The sequence below is a fragment of the Sorex araneus genome, chromosome 3 (genome assembly GCF_027595985.1).
Source record: "Sorex araneus isolate mSorAra2 chromosome 3, mSorAra2.pri, whole genome shotgun sequence".
Taxonomy (NCBI): Eukaryota; Metazoa; Chordata; class Mammalia; order Eulipotyphla; family Soricidae; genus Sorex; species Sorex araneus.
In genome coordinates this window covers 160,681,864-160,704,851 of record NC_073304.1, presented here as the reverse complement: position 1 = coordinate 160,704,851, position 22,988 = coordinate 160,681,864, and the positions used below count along the sequence as shown (strand labels likewise).

Sequence of the window (22,988 nt, the reverse complement as noted above, 5' to 3'; positions counted from 1 at the left end):
TCTGGGGCAGAAAGTCACTTCCTGGTTCAACGCTCAGTATTCACAGTCCACAAGCCTGCAAGTGCATGTTCAAAGTTTAACAAGAGAATAGCACTGTAGCACTGTCATCCCATTGTTCATCGATTTGCTCTATTCCTAACGAGAGAATATACCTTAAAAAAGCTGGTGATTATTTCTAGAGGGAAGAACTATGGAGGGGGAGGAAAATGCAGTGTGTAGAGACGGAGAGGGATATTCATTTTGCATGTGTTTCCCTTCATTTAGAATTATTTTATTAAAATGTTTAACCTTTGCCAAAAGGTTTTAAAAATAAAACTCTGGCCCCCATCATTTTCTTAAGTCCTAGCTAAAAAAAACAGACTTACCAAGGACTAAAACAATGGCTGTCACTAATAATTCTTCCCATTTCTTTTTAAAAATGCCCTTTTCTTGGGGCTGGAGTGATAGCACAGCAGGCAGGGCGTTTGCCTTGCACGCGGCTGACCCGGGTTCGATTCCCAGCATCCCATATGGTCCCCTGAGCCCCGACAGGGGAAATTCCTGAGTGCAGAGCCAGGAGTAACCCCTGTGCATTGCCGGGTGTGACCCAAAAAAGAAAAAAAAATGCCCTTTTCTTTTTTTGTGCGAAGTCAATGATACCTATGGAAAAGGGCCCATAACTGAACAGCTCATTGGCTATTCACAGACTGACATGTCCATCCGTGGTACTAACACCTATACCAAGAAGGAGAGAATGCACCCCAACATTCCCCTTCAGTTTTTTTTCCAACCACATCTTTCTCTAAAGACAGCTGCGATCTTAACTGCACGGATTACATTTTGCCCCTCACTTTTCATTGCCCGAATTCTTTATACCTAAAGCAGATTTTAGAGACCAACTTACATCAGACATTTCCAGTTTACCGACACAATTATTACATCATTCCAAAAAAATGTACTGAGTATCTACTCTGTGCCAGGTTTTCTATGGCAGATTACTAAAAAATTACAAGTTGAAAGGCTGGATTCTACTGGAGAACCACGCAGAGGAATGCCACAATATTAATGAACAGCCACCACCTCAGTGCTGTGAGCCCCATCCGGGAAGTTCTGGGTGTCAGGAAGCCAGGACACGGAAATGGAAGGACAACACTGCCCACCTGAAACCTTATGTGACTGATCAACACTGCCTCGATGAAAATGTAATTTCAAAACGTCATCGGAAAATGATGACGACCTGGCAGGATCCACTAGGACTCAAAGTTTCAGACTCTTAGGCGACAAAAAAAAAGCCTTGAAGCCGGTTTTCCTTTCTCGGCCAGAATTCCACCCAAGTTATTCCTAAGAAAGAGCCTCCAGCTTCTCGGAACACCACCCAAGTCAGCAAGTGCACTTGGTGAGAGAACCCCGGTTGGAAACACAATGTTGAAAAGTTCCTTTCCTTTTAACTGTCTCTCCCCAGCCAACTGACTTCTCCCTCTCCATAGAAGGGCCCTGAAATGTCTGAGCTGTCATGCAGGCTGTCAGTCAGTCCTGTCACATCTTCCCTGTGGCCCCATCACCCCCAAACAGCCCATTGTTCTGTCTGGGCTCCATCACTCAGCGGACAATTCTGAGCCCAGCCTTGCTGGGTTGGCAGGGTGCAGGGTAGGGATACAGCAGTGCGGCTGGGAGAAAAGTGCCTTTGCCCACAAAGGGTCAACTCTCTGTGAGCTTTAAGCAAATCATTTCAAACACACAGAGCAGAGAAAGGAGTCGCTAAAGGGGCCAGGGGGATAGTACAACAGACCCAGGTTTGATCCCCGGCATCCTGAACAGTCTCCCGTGCACCGTCAGGGGGAATTCTTCAGTGCAAAGCCAGGAGTAAGCCTTGGGTATCGTCAGTGGTGGCCCAAACACCACCCCCCACCAAAAAAAAAAAAAAACCCAGAAAAAAAAACCACGAAAAAGTAACCTCAAAAGAGACTCAAGGAGAAACAGGAGACAGCAGGAAGGACCATGTACTAGGCAAGAACTGTCTCGAAGCACAGGAGATGAGACGGTGGGGACACGGCTATAGTCAGTGATTAGGGGAGGGCAGACTGGGATCAGTGCAGTCTACACACCACATGCAAAATTCTAGGTGACATTTCAAATGTGGTGTGTGTGTGGGGGGGGGCTGTGGGGTGGGGACGGAGAGCTAGGACAGGGCAAGGGCATTTGCTTTGCATGTGGCCAATCCAGGTTTGATCCCTGGCACCCGACAGGGTCCCCTGAGCACTGCCAGAAGTGAGCCCTAAGTGCAGAGCCAGAAGTAACCCCTGATCATTGCCAGGTGTGGCCCCCAAACCAAACCAAAACAACTGAACAACAGAGTGTTTCTGTCTCCACAGATTCCAGCTTCTCAGCCGTGTATCCAAAAACGCCAACGTCTCAGCTTCATTTAAACAAAACAAAAAACAAATCTGTTTTCCCCCAGAGGAACTTCTGACAAACCGTATCACCCACACAGTTTTCTAACTGTTCTTGTAACCAAATTGTGAAGTTCTTTCCTGCACACAAAATTGGAAAAATAATTGTCCTTGTAGGGAAATTCAAAGCAGTAACACACATGCCACTTCACTTTTTTGCCCTATTTTAATCTGGGATGCTTTTCCTGGTTGGTCTCCTTCCTCCTCAGGTCCTTCTGGATGCCAGCTTGCTGACGGGACTCACCTTCTACAATATCCCTCTTGTAATCACTGTCGTTGTCACTATCTGTTGGTCGGTAATAGATATAAAATCCTTGAATGGGAGTATTATTGTTAATTGAGGGAATGTACTGAAAATAAAAAGAAATAGAAGATTTGTCAAATACAAAAATAATCACATCCCTTATGATTGGCTTATCTATGTGGTAACATTTTTTTCTAGCTTAAAATAACAGCTTGGATGGCCATTTTTAATTTAAATCAAAGATCTCTATATACCAAAGGCATTAAGAGAACTTAGCTTACTGCAAATCTGAACAGAAATGAAGCAGCCCTCAGTCAGGTTCAAAGGTATAAAGGTACGTGTGGTTTGATAAGTGTCGGTTCAGTTAACACGGAGTATGTTAATACTGAATCAGTTAACACTGAGCTGCAGAGAAAGGAATTTTCTCTTGAACCCTGCCCAGTTTATAATATGTACTTTAAAAAACAAAGATTGGTGTCCTTCACTTGCCTGTCAATGGAAGCTTAAAATGTGGCGGCTCACACAACCACATCACAAGTCTAGGAAATTGACAGCTCCCGAGGCCAAACCAGAAAATGTTCTGGTGGTGGGAAGGCGGGTTCGACTCACCGTCCACTTGAGCATGATCTGCGTGTCACTGACGGCTTCCGTGTATGCGATGTGTGGCCCAGCTATGGGGCGGTTCGAGAAATGATTGGGGAATCCTGCCACTTGGTAAGGACGAGAGGCTGAACTCCGAAAACTCTCACCGTAGTGGTTGATAGCAATGACCCTAAATTTGTACGTCGAACCTATGGAGAAGGGGGAAGGGGAAAATAAAACACGGAACTAAAAATATCTGTCATCAGACCAACGGAGGTAAAACGTTCACATGGGGGCTGGAGAGATAGCACAGCGGGTAGGGCGTTTGCCTTGCACGCGGCCGACCCGGGTTCAAATCCCAGCATCCCATATGGTCCCCTGAGCACCGCCAGGGGTAATTCCTGAGTGCAGAGCCAGGAGTAACCCCTGTGCATCGCCAGGTGTGACCCAAAAAGCAAAAAAAAAAAAAAAAAAAAAAAAAAACGTTCACATGATGACCTGCGGCTTAAATATCTACCATAACAGGAAGAGTAATATTCTCAAAATACAGCCATGTGCCAAGGAGCTTCCGATTCTTCTGGAAGCATGTCTCCACTAGAGCGGCTGCTCCGTGCCCTCACATCAAGGCGGTGAGATGGACCGTGAGGACAAGTGATGTGTGGCAGGGCGGGAGAACAGGGCAGGAGATCATGCTCTGAGCTGCACCCACGCCACCCTGTACAGTCCTGGGGCAGCTCTCAGAGCCACACCCTAAGTCCCCTTCCTTTTAAATTTTATTTATTTTGAGGGCCACACTCAGCTGTGTTCAGGGCTTACTCCTGGCTCTTGCACATCATCCTGCTGGTGCTCCGTTGACCATATGGGTTGCAGGGAATCAAACCCAGGTACAAGACAAATGCCCTCCCCACTGTACTCTCACGCTGGCCCCCAGGTCCTCTTCCTTTTTGAAAAATACCACTGAAGCCAAACTTGACACAGTGAATACCTTACTAGCAGCCACTGGGAAGGAGGATGCAGACAGAGGCCCCTGTGATCCCATCAATAGCAGTAAGAGGGAGTCAGTCTAACTGAGTGAGATGCTGGGATTTACAATATTGTTAGTGATGGTTTCCCATAATTCCAACACCACACCCATCACCAGTGCACACACCAAGAGACAGCACATTTAATTGACAACAGAAGGCAATTGGGTTACATATTCAGAACTCAAAAAAATTTTTTTTAAAAAACCCCAAACAAACAAAAAAATGAAAACAACCCTAAATCTAAAGAATCACTTAGAATGCTTAAGCCAGTTTCCAAAATAGCTTTAAAAAAATAAAAAAAACACTTAGCTTCTGAAGACAATGTTTTCCATCTGTAAAATGTCCTTTGGCATCACCCACATTTGAAGCTGCCACCAAACCCTCTGTGTTCCCCTACTGCCCACCCGTGCCCCCACACTCCTGGCACACAAACCTGGCACAGGCCCCTGTGGCACATTCAGATGCCCGAAGACAAGGGAATAAAGAGCCGTCACTTGACACTGCTCCTTCCCTCCTCTGCTATTTAATTTATTTCAGAAAGTCTCATGGTAGTGAATGAGTGCCCAGTTCCCTCTGCTGAAATTAAACTGACAGAGAAAAGGGGTAGTTCTTTGGCTGGAAACATAGCTTAGTGGTAAAGCACATGCCTTGCATGTGTAAGGCCCTGGGTGGATTCCCAGCAACACCAAAACAAAGAAATATATATATATATATATATTTATATTTATATATAGTGTATATATATCTCATTGTTTATGCTTATATGTATATTTGTGCTTATTAAGCATATATGCATATATACATTCATAACAAAACACATACATGCAAAGATGACACCACTACATTATTTCTAACTGCAAATAAGTAGACACAATCTAAAAATTAGAATAAATAAAGAATAGGCTCAAGAGAGCCAGAGAGATAACACAGCAGGTAACACAGTTGTACACAGTCCAACCAGGTTTGATCCCCAGCTCCCCATACAGTCCCTAGAGCACTGCCAGGAGTGATTCCTGAGCACAGAGCCAGGAGTAAACCTTGAGTATCGCCAGGTATGGCTCTCCTACCAAAAAAAAAAAAATCATAAAAAAAAATAGAATGGATTCAGGAATGAAGATATCCACATGGCAGCTACATAATATCGACAACTGAGTCTCTAAAACATCTTTCTGATGTTAAGAACCACATGTGGGGGCTGGAGTAATCGTACAGCAGGTAGGGTGTTTGTCTTGCACACGGCTGACCTGGGTTCGATCCCTGGCATCCCATATGGTTCCCCAAGCACTGCCAGGAGTAATTCCTGAGTGCAAAGCCAGGAGTAACCCCTGTGCATCTCTGGGTGTGACCCAAAAAGCAAAAAAAAAAACCAGAAAACCAAAAAAAACAAGTCTGATACAAAGTGGGGGAAATGGGCTCACAATGACACAATCCTAATTTGTACTGAAAGGAGAGAAACGGTTGATAAGAAAGACATGGAAATGCTAACACCTCATCTTTGCTGGTGGATTTCAGGTGACACATAGTTGACACACCAGAAAATGAAGGGAGTGTGAGAAATATCGTGAAAACAGCTGAGAGCGTGAAGGAAGATGCTGCATCTTTCTACCTGGCTCTAGACTCCGGACTTCCACAGAGAGTTTGGAGGGAGGGATGTCCTCAGCCGCCACCAGCCAGTCACTCGTCCTCATGCGCTTATATTCCACCTTAAAGGCAGTGATGGGAGAGCCCCCATTTGCCCGAGGGATCCACGTGACGTAGACAGAAGTTTCTGAAGCCGTGGAAATAGTAGGTCGGTCAGGGGCCTCTGGCACTAGAAGCAGAAACGCTATTTCAGTAACCCACGGTGATGGAGAAAAGAATAATTCAAATAAAACTCACAGGGATAATTCCCTGGCCTCATTTTATTAGTGCTTCTGTACCCAACGTTTGGCCTGACTCAATGAGAGCCTCGCTTTCTGCCTGCTGCTAAGAGCTAAGCAGTAAGAGACAGCAACAAACTGGAAATAAAGGGGGGGGAAGGGCAGAAATCTACACTTGATCGTCAGCTCTGGAAAATGGGACTTAAATGAGGATGGCCATGTGCCAGGCTATTTGGAATCCATGGCTCTAAGTGGCATTAAGTCATTATTACTTGGTGATCTGAGTCTTCCTGTGGTTATGATTTGTAATAAATGTCCAGAACTATACACTGTCTTACAAGTTTTACTTTATCCATCCAAGCTGCATAAAACCCACCCAGCACACCAGCAATAGATCTGTATATGAGCTGTTACTATTACCTCCTTTGTGTGTACATATTTTGTATATGATCTCATATATAATCTGTATGAGTTTCCAGTATATATATAATATGTATATTGCATATTAGGTCTATATGAGCTGTTACTATACTTCCTGTATGTTTTATATATATATGCTATATGTGATCTGTTCATGCACTGTTACTATTGTCTCCTGTATATTATGTGTCTGCCATATGTGATCTTTGCATGCACTGTTACTATCGCCTTCTGTATATTATGTATATTCCCGTATATGATCTTTGCATGCATTGTTACTATCATCTCCTATTTATCATATATATGCCGTATATGATCTGTGTATGCACTGTTACTATCACCTCCTGTCTTAACATACTTTACGGCTTCAGGGATAAGACTCCCGAGAGCAAAATCAGGGGCACACAGACACATGGGGTGAGGAAGGATGTCAATGTTGCTGACAGTGACACAAGAAAAGCTGCACTAGATGAAAGCAGGAAGGCGGGACATGCAGTTCAAGAAGGAAAAATGTTTCCTGAAAACAGATAAGGGGGGTCAGAGAGCCGGTATCTCCCAGTTTTCCAAGAGCACTACCAAGGGGAAGAGATGTCCCAATAAGACACTCTCAAATGGGTGGCAGGGGGATGGGAGTGGCGTCAGGAGTAAGTTCACGGTCATTGCACTGGAACCCCAGACCTCAGACAGAAACCAGCCCTGCTGGGGAGGCTCCCATTCAGGCCTCCCCAAGGAATGAGAACACCAGTGGGAACACGGTCACTGGGGTGGCTACAGGCCAGATCAGCAAACCCTCTTCCGCTGAACACAAATCACTTGTGAGTTTTATGACCGTGAGCCTGTTCCCTGGTGACCACCTGTTCAGGACATGATGACGTTCATTTCCAGAGCTGGAATGTCTCCAGGACCCACTTGGGACCATTTTACATGCACGAGGGTGATGTGTTTCTGACACAGGCCCCCTCCTCTGTCTCAACTGTACTAGCTCCCCAGGCAACACCCCTATTTCATCCCTCCTTCAGCCTACAACACAGATACCTTACGAGAGAAGAAAGCAACGTCGCACCGGGCACTGGAAAGGAGAACACAGAGAGAAAGAGAAAGGCATTCAAGGCAGACAACTTTGAGTGATACTTACTTTATTCCTTTCAAGTTAGAAAGCAATGGAAACAGAACAGACAGAACTGTTAGCGAATCTTTTTTTAATACTCGACAAGTAAAAAACTTCCTATGGTGAGTCTCAAGAGGTTAAAACTCAGCAAAGAAATACAACACATCAAATAGGAAAAGAAGATTATCTGGGGCCAAAGGGTGGCGGGGTGGGGGTGGGGGTTGGTTCAAAGGGCTGGAGTGTACGTCTGGCATGCATCAAGCACTGGGTATGATCTGATGCACGGCACAGCCAAACAAGCACCTTGGGATGTGGTCTGATAGCCCCCAGCATTGCTAGGGGTCCCACCCCCACCCCCGACCCCTGTGAAAAAGAAAGTCCCATGCAGGGAAGAATATTTCACTCTAAATAGCACAGGATATTCACAAGAATATTGACCCTGGATTTACAAGGCTGGGTCTGAGCAACAGTGTTCCACTTTCTGGGTGATCCTGGGCAAATCTAGAGACTCAGTTTCCTAATCTATAACCAAGATCTGTGATCCTCGTCACAGTGTTGTCATGAAGAGGAAATAAACCACTTCTGCTCCAATCACTGCAAACTCCTGGTTACTGAACACCTTCACCTGAAGTTCTGGTTCTCTGGCCTGGGAAATGGGACCCAGGTGCCTGAGTCATAGTATCCCTGGCTCTCCCTCAAAGTGGTCCCATCCCCCCGTCTGTCCTGTGTTCCCCTTCTCCAGTCACAACGGTGACAACTCTCACTTTCCCCTTGAGCCTTACCTTCTGTCATTCCTCCCTTACCCCCTTGTCTAAATACTTCTGGATTCTCAGTAGGCATGAAGGGAAAAGTTAAATCTTTAAGTGTGTCCCAAGTGGCATCCCCGCCCCCAACACCACCAGCATAGCGACCAGCTCAGGACAGTAAACCTCTGGTGTCTAAATGACACTGAGCGTGTGATTCACAGTCTCAGCACACAGAGTAGGCGCTAACCTAGACCCTCTTTTCTTCTTGCAGTGAAATTGCTCTTGTCTTTAAGGCTGAGCTCTTGAAGCGTGGAACGTCTCTCCACCACTTGCTACCCGCATTCCAGGCAGGGGACTACTAAGCTATTTCTCCTGCTGTTGCCCGGTGGGTCTCAGTTACCCACTATTGGAAGGCCCTGGTGGTCCGGATCATCCGCTTTGCTGACAATGTGGTGGGGGTGAGAGTCATTTGATCCTTGCTGTTCCAGCATTTAGCACAGTGTTTGCCATGGTGTGTTAAACGGACAGTAATGTGGTTTGCACAAAGTTGGCCCATCTGTAAGGAACCTGAAGCCATTGCACTGTGGCTCCCAGGGCAGTGCCGTGTAGAAGGGCTGGAGACGCTACAGGGGCAGAGGACACGCCAGGGGCCTGTCCCAGGCTCCAGAAAACCTCAAGGGTCTCGTCTTCATTTTTATAGGATTCCTCGAAAATTCTTAGAGCTCGGTAATAAAATTTTAAGTCTTCCCTAGATGTCTTACAAATGTAAGTTAGTAGTATCTCTCTCTCTCTCTCTCTCTCTCTCTCTCTCTCTCTCTCTCACACACACACACACACACACACACACACACCAAGAAAAAACCCAAACATGTAAAATTGTAACTGAAGAACTGGTATGAACACATTTTAAATATGATAACAGTCTTTTTTAAAATTTTACAGCTATGACTTTCAAAAATCCTAAGACTTGTTAAAACAGTAAAACTGAGTTTTACATGTGTAATCAAGTAAAACACTCTAAAGTTTACTATGGGTACCAGCTTGCATTTTGATGCTTCCCTCTCTCTCTGTCTCCACCTTTCACCCATGTACAGACACATACATATAGTGAAGACTTTCAGAGTTTAAAAGTAATAAGGATTAAAAGAAAAAAAATACCCACAGCAGATCTCAAAGTGTGAATGTGCTTGAAGATGGAGGAATGGATATGAAAGCTGTGGTGAATACAGTGGAACACCACTTTCCCAGGAAAATGAGTACTTTCCATTTATAAGAACATGGACAGACCATGACAATTTTAAGCTTAGTGTTTATGAGTCAGAGACAAAAATCACGTGATTTCATTTACCTGTAGAACCTAAAACAAACAAACAAAACTAAAGCATAGGACAGAAACAAGGTTGGTTGTTGTCAGAAGGGTGTATGGTTAGGAGGGTACAAAATGGTTGTAGGGGATCAGGAAGTACAAACTTCCAGTTATGAAACAATAAGTTCCGGAGATGCAATGTATAGCCTGGGGACTATAATCAATAGCACAGTATTGCCAATTTGGAAGTTGCCAATCAGAAAAAATGGTAAATGGACTTAAATTGTGATGACCACTCCACAACGTATACTTGAAACTAATATTGCACACCGGTAAGATTTTAATGTTCTTTTAAAAAAATTTAAAACAGACATAATATGGTTTTTCATTTCTTTGCAGAGAGAAGACAGAAAAATCCTGTTTGAGAGTTATAAAAACTTGTGACCAGAACATATTAAGCCTGAGTTTCTGCTCATGAATATCATTCAAGGCCTCAGGAAAGCAAGATTTGAATCCAATGCATTAAAGAAGGTTTAACAGGATAGTAAAGAACTATCTGGCTGCAGAGATTCTGAACAATGAACAAGCACCTTGTCCCCCCTCAACACCCCCCACACAGAATGTGAACCAGAACAGTCACGTTTGGAAAGGAGTGGCAGGAAGCTCCTTTTCTTTACCTCCGCTGTGCCTGGAGGGGTCTGCAGGAAGAACCACTCCAAAGCTCTCGGCAGCCTCGGGGACCACGGGGCGCTTCGGGAGCCCCACAGGCAGAGACAACACTGGGGTGTTTTTTGATGATGCTGTTTTCTCTAAAAGGTAGGGGGAAAAAAAAGACATAAACTGTAACACAGGCTGAGGTGTGCATGAAAGAAAAGATATTTAAAAACCTCACAAGTACCTCGGCGAATTGAGCTGATCTGTCACAGTGTCTAGATTTAAGGAATACACCACATCTACGTAGCTAATGCGAGGAACTGACTTAAAAATTACTTTTTTTTTTTTTGATCACTGTTTAAAAAAAAAAATTACTTTTTCTAGCAAGTACCTGTTGAGTGTCTTTCTTCGTCAGACTAACTGTACATAGGAACAGGAACACAAGTGAAAAAGGCAAATGACTAGGGGTTTTCCAATGATTCATCCATTGGTCTTTCTACTCTACAAACTTGATTCTAAGACATAAAGTTCATCATTAGGAAACTTCATCTAGGGCCAAAGCGATAGTATGGTGGGTGGGGCACTTGCCTTGCATGCAGGCAGCAACCTAGATTTAATCCCCAGTACCCCGAGTGGTCCCCTGAGCATTGCCAGGAGTGATCCCTGACTGAAAAACCAGGATTAAGACTTGAGCACCTCTGGGTATGGTCCAACCACTCCTCTCACACCAGCAAAAAAAAAAAAAAAAAAAAAAAGGCTTTTTTCCAAATATCTGCACAGGAAAATTGTCATGAAGGCAAAAGGTGAAATTGGGTGATCATTTACAAACTGAAATAAACAGATCTTATCAGGATTTATAGGTCAGACTTTAAATAACTGAGGATGAATTATTAAAATTAACTCAAAATGCACTTTGAATAAATACTTGACGGCCAGAGAGATATGACAGAGGTGCTGCCCTGGAGGCTGCTGATCTCAGTTGGATCCCTGGTACCAAGGATGATCCTCTGAGAACCACTACGAGTGATCCCTGAGCACAGAGCCTGGCTCAGAACCACCCCCACCCTCTTCTCGTCTCTCTCTCTCTCTCTCACACACACACAACACACACACACACACACACACACTTGTGCACATGCCCTGGGCTCTACCCCAGATACTGTCTGACCCCTAAGCACCGGTGGGTGCTGGTCCCTCCCCAGATACCCACGGTTTTCCCAGGAAGTAGGAGTGACTGGTTTGGTTTCTTTCAAAAGCTAGCAGAAGTTTTGTGTTCAATCGTATCACACTCACATACTCTTCCACACTTTGCATCTCTACTCACTGAAGTCTTTCTGCTTCTTAATGGCCAAACTACAGTGGCCTCTTTTCAACCCACCCCTGAACACTACCCCCAGAAAGAACAGCCCTTCTTTGTACTCCGCTGGCATTTTCTCTGGGACTCCAAGTTACCGGCCCTCCTCTGCCCATGCTTGCACCCTCCTGCAGTCCTGACTCTCCAGCCCGGACTGTTACCCTGAATTACTCTGCAGATCACGGGGCTCCTCTGCTCAAAATCCTCCGCGGCATCCAGCTCCCCCAGAGTCAAGCCAGAGTTTTCACAAGGTTGCCAAGGGCTGTGAGATCTTGCCTCCCGCTCCGTGCTCCCCACAGTCGCTCACTTACTCTGCGCCTGTCACAGTGGCCCCTCTGTGAGAGCCTGGGCACCTGGGGCACAACCAGGCCCAGAACCTCAGCACTTGCCTTCTCTGATGGGATAGTCTTTCTCCAGAGAGACAAAGGGCTTTCTGCTTCCCCTCCTTTAAGTTCTGCTCTGCTGCCAACAGTTCATGAAGGCCTTCCCTGATGACGCCCTCGGCTATGCATTCCCCTCTGACACCCACCCAATTTCTCTTTTGTTAACACTGCTTTCCAAGGTACCCATGGCTCTCCCAACTAGAATGGAAGCGCCAATAGGGCAAGGAGCATTTTCCATTTATTTTTATTTTTTTATTTTTTGCTTTTTATTTGGGTCACACCTGTTGATACACAGGGGTTACTCCTGGCTCTGCAGTCAGGAATTACCCCTGGCGGTGCTCAGGGGACCATATGGGATGCTGGGAATCAAACCTGGGTCAGCCGCGTGCAAGGCAAACGCTCTACCCGCTGTGCTATTGCTCCAGCCCCTCCATTTATTTTTTTAATGGCCAATGCACAGAAGGCATTTAGTGAATATTAGCTAAACTGGAATGCTGCTGGGCCGTGGGCAGTGATGCATCTGTCTTAGCAAACCAGAAGCTCCATTAGGATGGATTTTGTCTTGCTCACATTCATGTTTCCTGCATTGCCTGCCCAAAAATCTTACACACAATCTCTCAAACCCACAGTAGTACCTAATGAATATATTCTGAAGGATTTTCAACCACCCCCATGGACACTTTCCAGTAAGGAGAGAGGAGAAAGGCTCTCGGGAGCTGGTCCTCACCTTTGCTGGTGCGGAAGGTGAGCATGGCTGGCTGCCCTTCCCCTGCGGCACTACGGGCCACCATCAAGACTTCATAGAGGCTGGAAGGCTCCAGCTCTGACAGGTGGAGCTCATTTTCGCTTCCGGGGACTCGAACTGTGTGCCAGCTTCCTGCCATGCCCGTACCATCATCCAGCTGTTCAGGAGAAAGGAGACCATCAGAGAGAGACAGACAGACAGACAGAGACAGAAAAGAGAGAATAGAAAAACTTTCCATTCAAATCAAATAACAACTGATTAGTCATTACAAGCTTGATGAACTTAAGAGAAGTCACAGACCACAGAAATAAAAGACACAGTATCTCTTCCCACAGTAGAAGGAGATGAATACCAACTTTGACAGCGAAAATATGCTTGGCTCTGCCAGACCCAACAACTTAGGGCCTTAAGTAAGTTATCTTTTCTCCCAGAGTCTGTTTCTTTTACTTGTAATAAAGACAAGACTCCTTTCTTACTGGACTCAGAGGAGAATGAAATTGATTTACAATGATATAATACACTAATACAAGTATGTAATATAAACAGATTATAAACTACCATATGCCATGTTTGTATGTATACGAATTATAGCATTATACAGTATATATTTCCAGCATTCCTGGCTTGTTGTCTTAAAATGTGTTTGAGGAAATAAAAGCTCCAATCTGCTATGTCTTGATTCATGGAACCAAGACGCATGGAAGCTGCCGTGCAGGGAAGAACATTGACAGGTTGCTTCGTCTAGAATCACTGGGTTAGCAACAGTGTGTAAATGTTCAAACAGCACCATGCTAAGTTTTGCATATAACAAAAATTATTAAATAATGGCTGCCAAGGAGGGGTACTGGGAACATTGGTGGTGGAGAATGGGCACTGGTGGAGGGATGGATACTCAATCATTGTATGACTGAAATGCAATCACAAAAGTTTATAAGTCTGTAACTGTATCTCAGTGATTCGTTTAAAAAAAATGGCTGCCAAAATACCTTAGACAAAGAACATTATTTATATATGACTCCGTCTCTCTCCTGTCTCACTGATTCATGAAGAAAGGAAGTTGTGGGGGCTGGAGAGATAGCACAGCGGGTAGGGCGTTTGCCTTGCACGTACGTGGCTGACCCGGGTTCAAATCCCAGCATCCCATATGGTCCCCTGAGCACGGCCAGGGGTAATTCCTGAGTGCAGAGCCAGGAGTAACCCCTGTGCATCGCCAGGTGTGACCCAAAAAAGCAAAAAAAAAAAAAAAGAAAGGAAGTTGTGGGCGGGGTTTCCCACCTCATTTTCCTTTAATATAAAAGGCAAAGTAGAAAGGAAACATCACCTAAAAAAAAAACATCATCTCCATCATCAGTGGGGAGAGGACCGATGTTTGCCCTAAACAAGTGACCCCAAAATGTGTGATTCAACTACAACTAAGGCGTCATTGTAATGCAAACAAATTTGTGTTTGTTTCTAATAAGAAACTATTATACTGTTCCATCTCAGAGAGGAAAACACCCCAATTTGGTCAAAGCGGACTATAAAGAGACCGAGGCTAAGTGAGAACACGTCACCTTCCGATACTTCACAAAATAGGCATTGATGGGTAGCCCGCCGTCCTTGCCTGCCCGCCAGACCAGGTTGTACGTGTCTGGTGTGTGGGTCTGTGGGGGGCTCAGAATGATGGGGGCATCAGGGACGGAGGTGCCAGTAGCATTTTTCTCTGCTGATGCTTCCTGCGCTGGGAGAGCATCCGATAAGGCGGTTTCAGGATCATCTCCGTTGGCATCCGGGGTGGCACTGGCTGGTGTGACCATGTCCGCTTTTGTATTTGTTTCAAAGGGAACTGTGGAGAAAGGGAGAAAGAGGAGGCTGAGGGCAGCTGCCAGGCTTTCTGCATGGTGCCTCCTTGCCCACCTGCTGGTGGCACAACGGGAGCCTTGGAGTCAGGAGTTCCCCTGTGGACTGAGGAAGTGGGGGGGGGGTCTTCTGCAGCGACCTCTTCTTCATGAAGCGGGAGGAAGCAAGTGAACTGAGAAGCCAATTCTATGGCCCAGTAGAGTGACTTACGGGGATTTATTTCCCCCTGCTCTATGCTAGCGGTCTCTATTTTACCCTAACAATGGTTAACCTCCATGGATTTTTCAATAAAAGAACACTGCATTTTACCTCCAGAGGGGGGTGGCCAAAACCCTGCCAAAGCCCCAACAGCCACACTCACAGCCCCACAGCCGTCACCACGCCAACGGCCCGACTCCACCAGCTCATGACTGAGCTTTGCAGAGATAGCAAACCGCTGAAAACTTCAGGTCCACCAGCCTCCAGGCTGAGAACTCTGGGGTCTTCTTGGAGTGGGGGTAGGCAGCTTCCCCTCAGCCCCCATACTTCTGGAAACCCCAGCAACTCTGCCCACGTCCCACAGTCGCTGCCACAGAAACTCAAAGTCTCTAAATGATGACACCCCAGTAGGAGCACACCAAATTAGACAGGAAAGTTAAGCTCAGGGAGCCACCTGAGCTCAATAAACAAAAAAACATTGACACAGAAGGCCCGACTAACAGGGGTTACTCCTGGCTCAGGAATCACTCCTGGCAGTGCTCAGGGGACTATATGGGATGCTGGGAATTGAACCCGGGTTGGCCGCGTGCAAGGCAAATGCCCTACCCGCTGTGCTATTGCTCCAGCCCCATAGCCATTTAGTTCTAACCAGCAATATAAAATATATTCATTTGTACCTGCTAAGAGGACAGGTTTGGGGAGGGGGGTTAGTGGGAAAATGGGGACGATAGTGGAGGGAAGGGAAGGGCATGCTGGTGGTGGGGTTGGTGTTGCAATACTGAATGCCTGTAACAAACGCATCACAAGCAACTCTGTAAACCTTGGTGTTTAAAAAAAGGAAGGGGGGAGGGAATAACAATAACAACAACAACAACACGTCAAACATTGCACTGTAGCTCTCTCTGTAAGAAGCAGACATGAGGTCTCCCAAGAGTCTTCTTGGCAGCCCCGCGACCTGCATCAACCAATCAAAGACTGCAGTGAGGCTGTGCTCTTCCAGGCTGAATCCAGAGTGGACAGAGGTGTTGCCACATACAGATATACACACTAGCCTTGGTGGACTGGTGGGAGGGTAGAGAGTGTGTGAAAGAGAAGCATAGATACAGACACACACACACACACACACACACACACACACACACACACACACACAGGAGCCATACAAGGGGCAATATCACTTGGCTGGGCCAGGCCCAGGGGTCACCTGATGTGATTAGAGAGTGTGCAAGGCCTGTTGCCTCTGAGGCAGCATGGAGCCAGCCCAGCCGTGTAAGTTTCTCGGAGTTGGGTGTTTGCGCTCATTCATCTTTGGGGTCAGTATGAGGCAAGAAATGAAACAGAGTGGCAAAGCAAAAGGAAGCAGTTATTTATTTCCAGATCCCTCTTTTCTAGATAGAACTGGTGGTTGAGAAGTTACCAATCTAAAGATAGGTCAAAGAAATGAAAGCCTTTTAATATGATTAAAGCATAGAATATGTGATGGAAGGTAAAGATTATTTTTCACTGAAAAAATAAATATGTTGCACATAAATATGCTGCATGCCCTCCACATCCCAAAAATTACCATGGGGGGCAGGGAGGAGAGCTGCAATGATCTCCCACCTTGGATACAATTCATGAGGGTACTTTCTGTCTCTTCACTTAAAGACAGTAATTCCAGTGGGTGCTGAGTGATGTGGGGGTCTGAAGGGGATACAAGAGAATATATGCAAACTCATTCCAAAAATAAGTTTGGGAACCTCTCTGCAATATAAACAAAACCTCACTTAACTCTCATAACAAGGTTCTTAGTAACATTCCCATTTTGCAGATAAAGAGTCAGAAATGTGAGAGCTGAAGCCACAACAGCTGCAGAAAAAAAAAAAAAGAGCGAGAAATCTGGGGCTGAGACAAGGGCTCAGGCTCCGATTCCCAGCACCACACGGTTCCCTGAGCACCACCAGGTGGGGTCTCAAAAACTCAAAGAGCAATTTACAAAAAAAAAAAAAAAGCCAATATATTAAGAATATATCATAAAATATTACAATATAAAAATATTGTCTATATAGTAAGTACAATCATACTTAAAGATCAAAAGGTTACGCCAGAGCGAGAGCACAGCGGGGAGGGCATTTGCCTTGCATGTGGCCAAACTGGATTTGATCCCCGGCATCCCATATGGTTCCCCAAGCTCCGCCAGGAGTAATTCCTGAGTGCAGAGCCAGGAGTAACCTCTGAGCATCACTGGGTGTGACCCAAAAAGAAAATAAAAAAAAAGATCAAGAGGTTTCGGTTGCTTTCTCTAAATCATTATTATGCCAGTAACCAAAATGTCTCCTATTTTTGACAGGTGTTGAGGAGGGAGCAGGCGTGATACTCTCTTTTCTGCATGAAGTAAAATTCCTGGCCAAAGGCGGGTGGGTAGTGAGAAGAACTTCTGCTATTTAGGAGAAAACCAAGAGGAAACTGGAGGAATCATGTAAGGTCAGTTCTCTGTTTGTTTAAAGGAGAGAAAAGGTGTCCCAGAAGCATCTTCCAGTGCAGAAAACAAGAAGCTAGTGAGAAAATAATACAGACGAAAGCTCATTAAGTTCAAGGAGACAACGTCCAAATATTGCTCCTGGCACAGCCGTGTTGACACAGTGAGTCAGCGTGGGCTGGGGCGAGGGCCGAGGCCGGCCTCCCGCTGCGTGCTGACTCCAAAGAGCAGACCACGGGCAGTGGGTCGAGCAGTGGGAAAGAGACGCTCTCACTGGCCCCCTGGGGACCCTCTGGACAGGTTACCCTGGGAAGTGGCATCTGACTGTAAAAGCGCCTAAAATACCACAAGTCTCTGTTTCCACCAGGGCGTGAGAAAAATTTTACCCGACAGCCTGTTTTTCAAAGGTACAAATAGCAAAATCCCACTTGGGGAACTTAGTCCGAAAGGAGTGTCCCTGTAACTGTGATTGTAAAGGCAGTTTAATTGATGATGCCCTACAAAGCTCAGCAATAGAATATGTGGGCTTTCAAGACACCAGATCCACCAAGAAGCCCTTCACAGTACCTTTGCATTTTTTTATTTACTAATTTTGTACGTAGGGACTATGATTGACAAGGTTTTTAACAGAGTGTTTCGGACTTTCAGTGTTCTATCTCCAAACCCAACACCCGTGGCAGCGCCCCCCACCCCCCACCAATGATCCCAGCTTCCTTTCCTCTCCACAGCTGCCTCCTTAGCAAACTCACTTTTTAAAAATGTACTTGTTACCGTCTGGCTGCCTGCTTACCACTGTGTTGACTCTTAGGGTTCTGATGTACATTTTGAGACACATCCCAGCTCATGTTCTCTTCGCTGTTTTGAAGGGAATGTCTATGAAGACATCAGAATAGACATCTGGCATCTTCTTTAAAGACAAGGTGTTTTAGAAATTGAAACGGAGAACAATAAAACTCTGCTTTTCTATGTACTCTAACAATCGAGTCATAAGCAGACGAAACTCCGAGTTGAGCTACCCTGTGGTGAAACCAGATCTCTCCAGGTCTATTCCCATGGGGTCGGGCACACCTGCACCCCACACTCGAAACTGCTCAGGAGACCCAGGCTGAGAGTTAAAACTCACTCTGTAAATATTTGGATGCCCAGCACCTCAAAAACCTAAGGGGCCTGGAAAGAAGAACTGTTGGGGGATAGGGTGTAAGCCATTTCCTTCCATTGCTCTACCTGCTTCCTCCTTCACAATAAATAGAGGAGAAATCTGCCAAAAGGCTCGGGTGTAATAAGGCTCTGATTCCTTTGGTTTTGTTCTGGGTCACATCAGGCTGTGCTCAGTGGCGATTCCCTCGTGGTGCTCAGGGGAGCGTGTGCTTGGGATGGGCTGAGGCCTTCCACAGGCGAAGCAGATGCTCCACCCTGTGGACTCCATCCTTGGGCACCCGACAGCCCCCTCCCCCGGACTCTGGCTTCTATGGAAAGAAGCAGAAAGAGCTGAGAGTCTCTAAGTCTCTAAGCGACTCAGCTGGACCTTAACAGTTATTACAGAGCATGCAAAGAAGCCACACTGGACTACTTAGGTTGAATGCAGCTAAGCTGAATGTAGTTAAATGCCACTTTTGTGTTGGGGTTACTCAACATGAAAATGGTATTTATGGAGGCCAGGGAGAGAGTCCCAAGGGTTGTGGTGTGTGCCTTGCTTGTGTTAGGCTCTGAGTTTGATGCCTAGCACTGCAAGGGCCCCTGAGGAGCCTGGAGGCCCAAAGCATCATGAGGGTGGTCCGGTGGCCCCTCGCACCCAACTATCCAGCCTGCACAGCTGGATTGAGTATCTCTGGGACTGACCACTCCCCCCAGCCCCCAGGACATTGCTGGAGTGCCCCCCCCACCAAGACATAAAAATCCTAAAAAGGAGAATCATACAGACCGAAGTAAACAACATAGCTCTGAATACAGAATTCTCATATTTACTTGTTTTATTTTTATTGGTTTGGGGGCCACACCTGGCGGTGTGCCAGGGGGTAAATGGTGTACAAGGTGAATGACTTATCTGCTGTACTCTCTCTGGTCCCGAGATTTCTCCTATTTAAAGTGAGTCTGTGAGGCAAAATATCTGGTTCTACTGCTTTTGACTCTGACCTTGCATGTTCCCTCTATGTTTCCATGAAACAATGATTTCTGCTAAATGGTACCCAAGCACTGCCTGCCTGCCTGCCTCTCAGTTGACTACGGCTGACAATTAGGAACACAGTCACTTTTAGTTCTGCCTAGAAGAACATATATGCAAACACATACAGATGTACACATTTGCACAAATGGAATCAGCGCTCAACTGCTTCTTGAGGACTCTGGGTTTTTTGGGGGAGGGGAGCTGGGCCACCCCTGGTGGTACTCAGGGTTTGCTCCTGGCTCTGCACTCAGGCACCACTCCTGGCGGTGCTCATGGAACTATATGGGAAGCTGGGTTCGAACCCAAGTCGGCTACATGCAAGGCAAGCGCCCCACCTGCTGTACTATCTCTGGCCCCATTCTCTTTTTTTTTTTCTTTTTGGGTCACACCTGGCAATGCACAGGAGTTAATCCTGGCTCTGAACTCAGGTATTACTCCTGACAATGCTCAGGGGATCATATGGGATGCTGGGAATCGAACCTGGGTTGGCCACATGAAAGGCAACCGCCCTACCTACTGTGCTATCGCTCCAGCTCCAGCTGGCCCCATTCTTGATGATTCATCACTGTATCACTGTCATTCCATTGCTTATCGATTTGCTCAAGCAGGCACCAGTAACGTCTCCATTGTGAGACTTGTTGTTACTGTTTTTGGCATATCGAATACACCCTGGGTAGCTTGCCAGGCTTTGCCGTGCAGGCAGAATACTCTCAGTATCTTGCCAGGCTCTCCAAGAGGGGTGGAGGAATCGAAACCGGATCAGCCGCGTGCAAGACAAATGCCCTACCTGCTGTGCTATTGCTCTTAAAACCAGTTATTATCTCTTCCTCCCCTACACAACCGCACATCAGCTTATAATTTATTACTTAGATACCCATAATGATAATCTGATACTTAGTATTGATTGAAGGTTTTTCTATTTTCATTCCAGGCACTTTACACATTATTAAGCCCTTGAGTGCCTGCAGCTACCGTCGGAATAAGTACAGCTTTCGCAAGGGGTGCTGCATCGCTCAGCCCAGGGTACAGAGCTCGAAGGAGGTGGCAGCAGGACCCCATCCCTGATGCTGGGTACAGAAAGTTACAAAGGAGGGTGAAGATGGGATAGCCTTGCTCATTTCTCTTCCTCCTTCCAGAATTCTCCCAAGGGAAGGGGGCCTGTATGTATGCAAAAGGAAATGTTGTGGCTCACACCGAACTGCCTATGTCGCCTTCACCTCTCCGCACAGGGCCACCCCCTGGCACCTCCTAAGCTGTAGGCACCTGTTGGCAGCCAAGCAGGATGGAGCCAGGGAAAAGATGGAGGTATAGAACCAGGCTTATGGTTAACACACTCGAGAACCCTAGGTCTGTGGTCTCTTCAAGGCCCAAATGGCACAGCCTCATGATCTCCTGACCTGTGGGGAATACACACACACACACACACACACACACACACACACGAAGCCCTCAAAGGCAAAAGTCTTAAGAAAGGAGCTTGGGGATGCTAGTGAGAGGATACAGATGCTGTGGGATGTGTGTGGGACAACGCTGTAAACACACAACAGGAATGTTGATACTAACGGAAACCAGGATACCACAACAAAAACCCAAAAACAAACAAAAAAGGGAAACTAAAATAATACCACACAAAAATAATAAGGCAGAGATGTAGGGCAGCTGCCAAGACTGAAGACTACTGTATGACATTCAGATCATACAGCATGGCAAGTAAGCAGATAGCCACCCTGCAATGATTCCTTGTGGAATGCTGCAGAAAATGCCCAAAGATGTGAGGTTTGAGTCTAAAGTCACTCTGAATTGATCTGAACAAGACTGACATTCCATATACCAGTATTCCCAAAACCATAGTTTTCACATCATCACCCTAAAATCAGTACAATGAAAAAATTCAAATTATATCTCCATAAAAATTTTTATTTTTTATTTCTGGAGACAGTACAGGGGTTAAGGCACTTGCCCTGTTTGCACTCGCTCTGGTCTCTGGCACCATAAAAGGCTCCCTGAGCCTCACCAGGAGAGATCCCTGAGCACAGAGCCAGGAATGAACTGTGAGAACCATGGCGTGTGGCCCCAAAACTCCCAAATAGAACAAAATAATCCTAAAAATATAGGGGAAATATGGACTTCCTGAAGCCCCACAGCCACACCCATATCCTACTGCAGTAGCCATGTAAGCTCATCATAATTAAAATCTCAAGAGAGATCAACTAGCTGCAAAATTTTTTCAGACACCCAGTCCTTTCTGAGACCTCCAGGGTGAGCTCCGGACAGGGTGGTGATGGGGGTGGGATGGGGGAGGGGGAGCAGCTCCTACCAAAGCTCCAGCAGCTGCACTCAGGCCCCAAAGCCACTGCCACACCTCTGCCAAGCTGCCCGGCAGTTAAATATTCTTTAAATATTCTGTATTTTCCAGACTGCGCAACCTCGAACATCTCTAAACTCTACAATACTGTCCTACCAGTAGTAGTGCACCAGATTGGATGGGAACTAAAGTAGAAGCCAACTCATCTTGACAAACAAAAACATTAACACAGAAGGCTTAACTCGCAACCGCAGCTTAGTAAACCCTTAGGCAAGGATTTAATGTCCCCATGGTGAAATACAACAACTTTCCGATATTTTCTTCTACTGACGTATTATTTGATCATTCCATTAGCCATGTAGTGGTAATAAGCAATATCACTGTATCACTGTCATCCCGTTGCTCATCAATTTGCTCGAGTGGGCACCAGTAACGTCTCCATTGTGAGACTTGTTGTTACTGTTTTTGTCATATCGAATACGCCCTGGGTAGCTTTCCAGGCTCTGCTGTGTGGGCGAGATACTCTTGGCAGCTTGCTAGGCTCTCTGAGAGGGGCGGAGGAATCGAACCTGGGTCAGCCGTGTGCAAGGCAAACGCCCTACCTGCTGTGCTATCGCTCCTGCCAATAAGCAATATAAAATAAATTATTGTAGGTCTCTATGGGGGCAGGCTTGAGGGGTGGTTGGGAAAATGGAGACAGTGGTGGAAGGAAGGTGACAGTGGTGGCGGGATGGGTGTTGGAATGAATACTGAATGCCTGTAACAAATCACCATGAAAACTTCTTCAACCACAATGTTTAAATAAAGTGGAGGAAAAGAAGGAAAAAAAAGATAGGGGAAATAGTATTACATAGTTATTAAGGTTATTGTTTGATGATACCACGTCTCTCTAAGTTCAACCCTTTAGAGTTTGAATACCCAAATAATTAAGGACTTACCTGACAAGCAGCGCAGTGACCTTTTCAGTAGTCTAGAAAGCTAAATGCATTAGCGCCCCGCCCCCAAACAGAAGTCATGCCTCAGGTTTACTCCCACATGCAAGCTTTCTATATGACATCCACCAGCCGAACCAACATCAGCAATGGAGCTCGAGCTTCACCCCGTTCACTGAAAGCTAAATACTAAAAAATACGTTTTTGCATTTCCCTGCTGCCAGGGAAAAAGCAGAA

General features: G+C 46.0%; 1 protein-coding gene across 1 annotated transcript in view; it reads right to left on the bottom strand.

Moving 5' to 3' along the window:
- The window catches only part of CDON (cell adhesion associated, oncogene regulated), a 94,797-nt gene that overhangs the window by 25,665 nt on the left and 46,144 nt on the right, over positions 1 to 22,988 (bottom strand). The window contains exons 9-14 of the mRNA XM_055133731.1: positions 14,409 to 14,680; positions 12,838 to 13,012; positions 10,397 to 10,528; positions 5,887 to 6,090; positions 3,283 to 3,464; positions 2,674 to 2,779 (exon numbers count right to left, since the gene is read on the bottom strand). Of these exons, the coding sequence (XP_054989706.1) occupies positions 2,674 to 2,779; positions 3,283 to 3,464; positions 5,887 to 6,090; positions 10,397 to 10,528; positions 12,838 to 13,012; positions 14,409 to 14,680 (1,071 nt within the window). The remainder of the gene's footprint in view (positions 1 to 2,673; positions 2,780 to 3,282; positions 3,465 to 5,886; positions 6,091 to 10,396; positions 10,529 to 12,837; positions 13,013 to 14,408; positions 14,681 to 22,988) is intronic.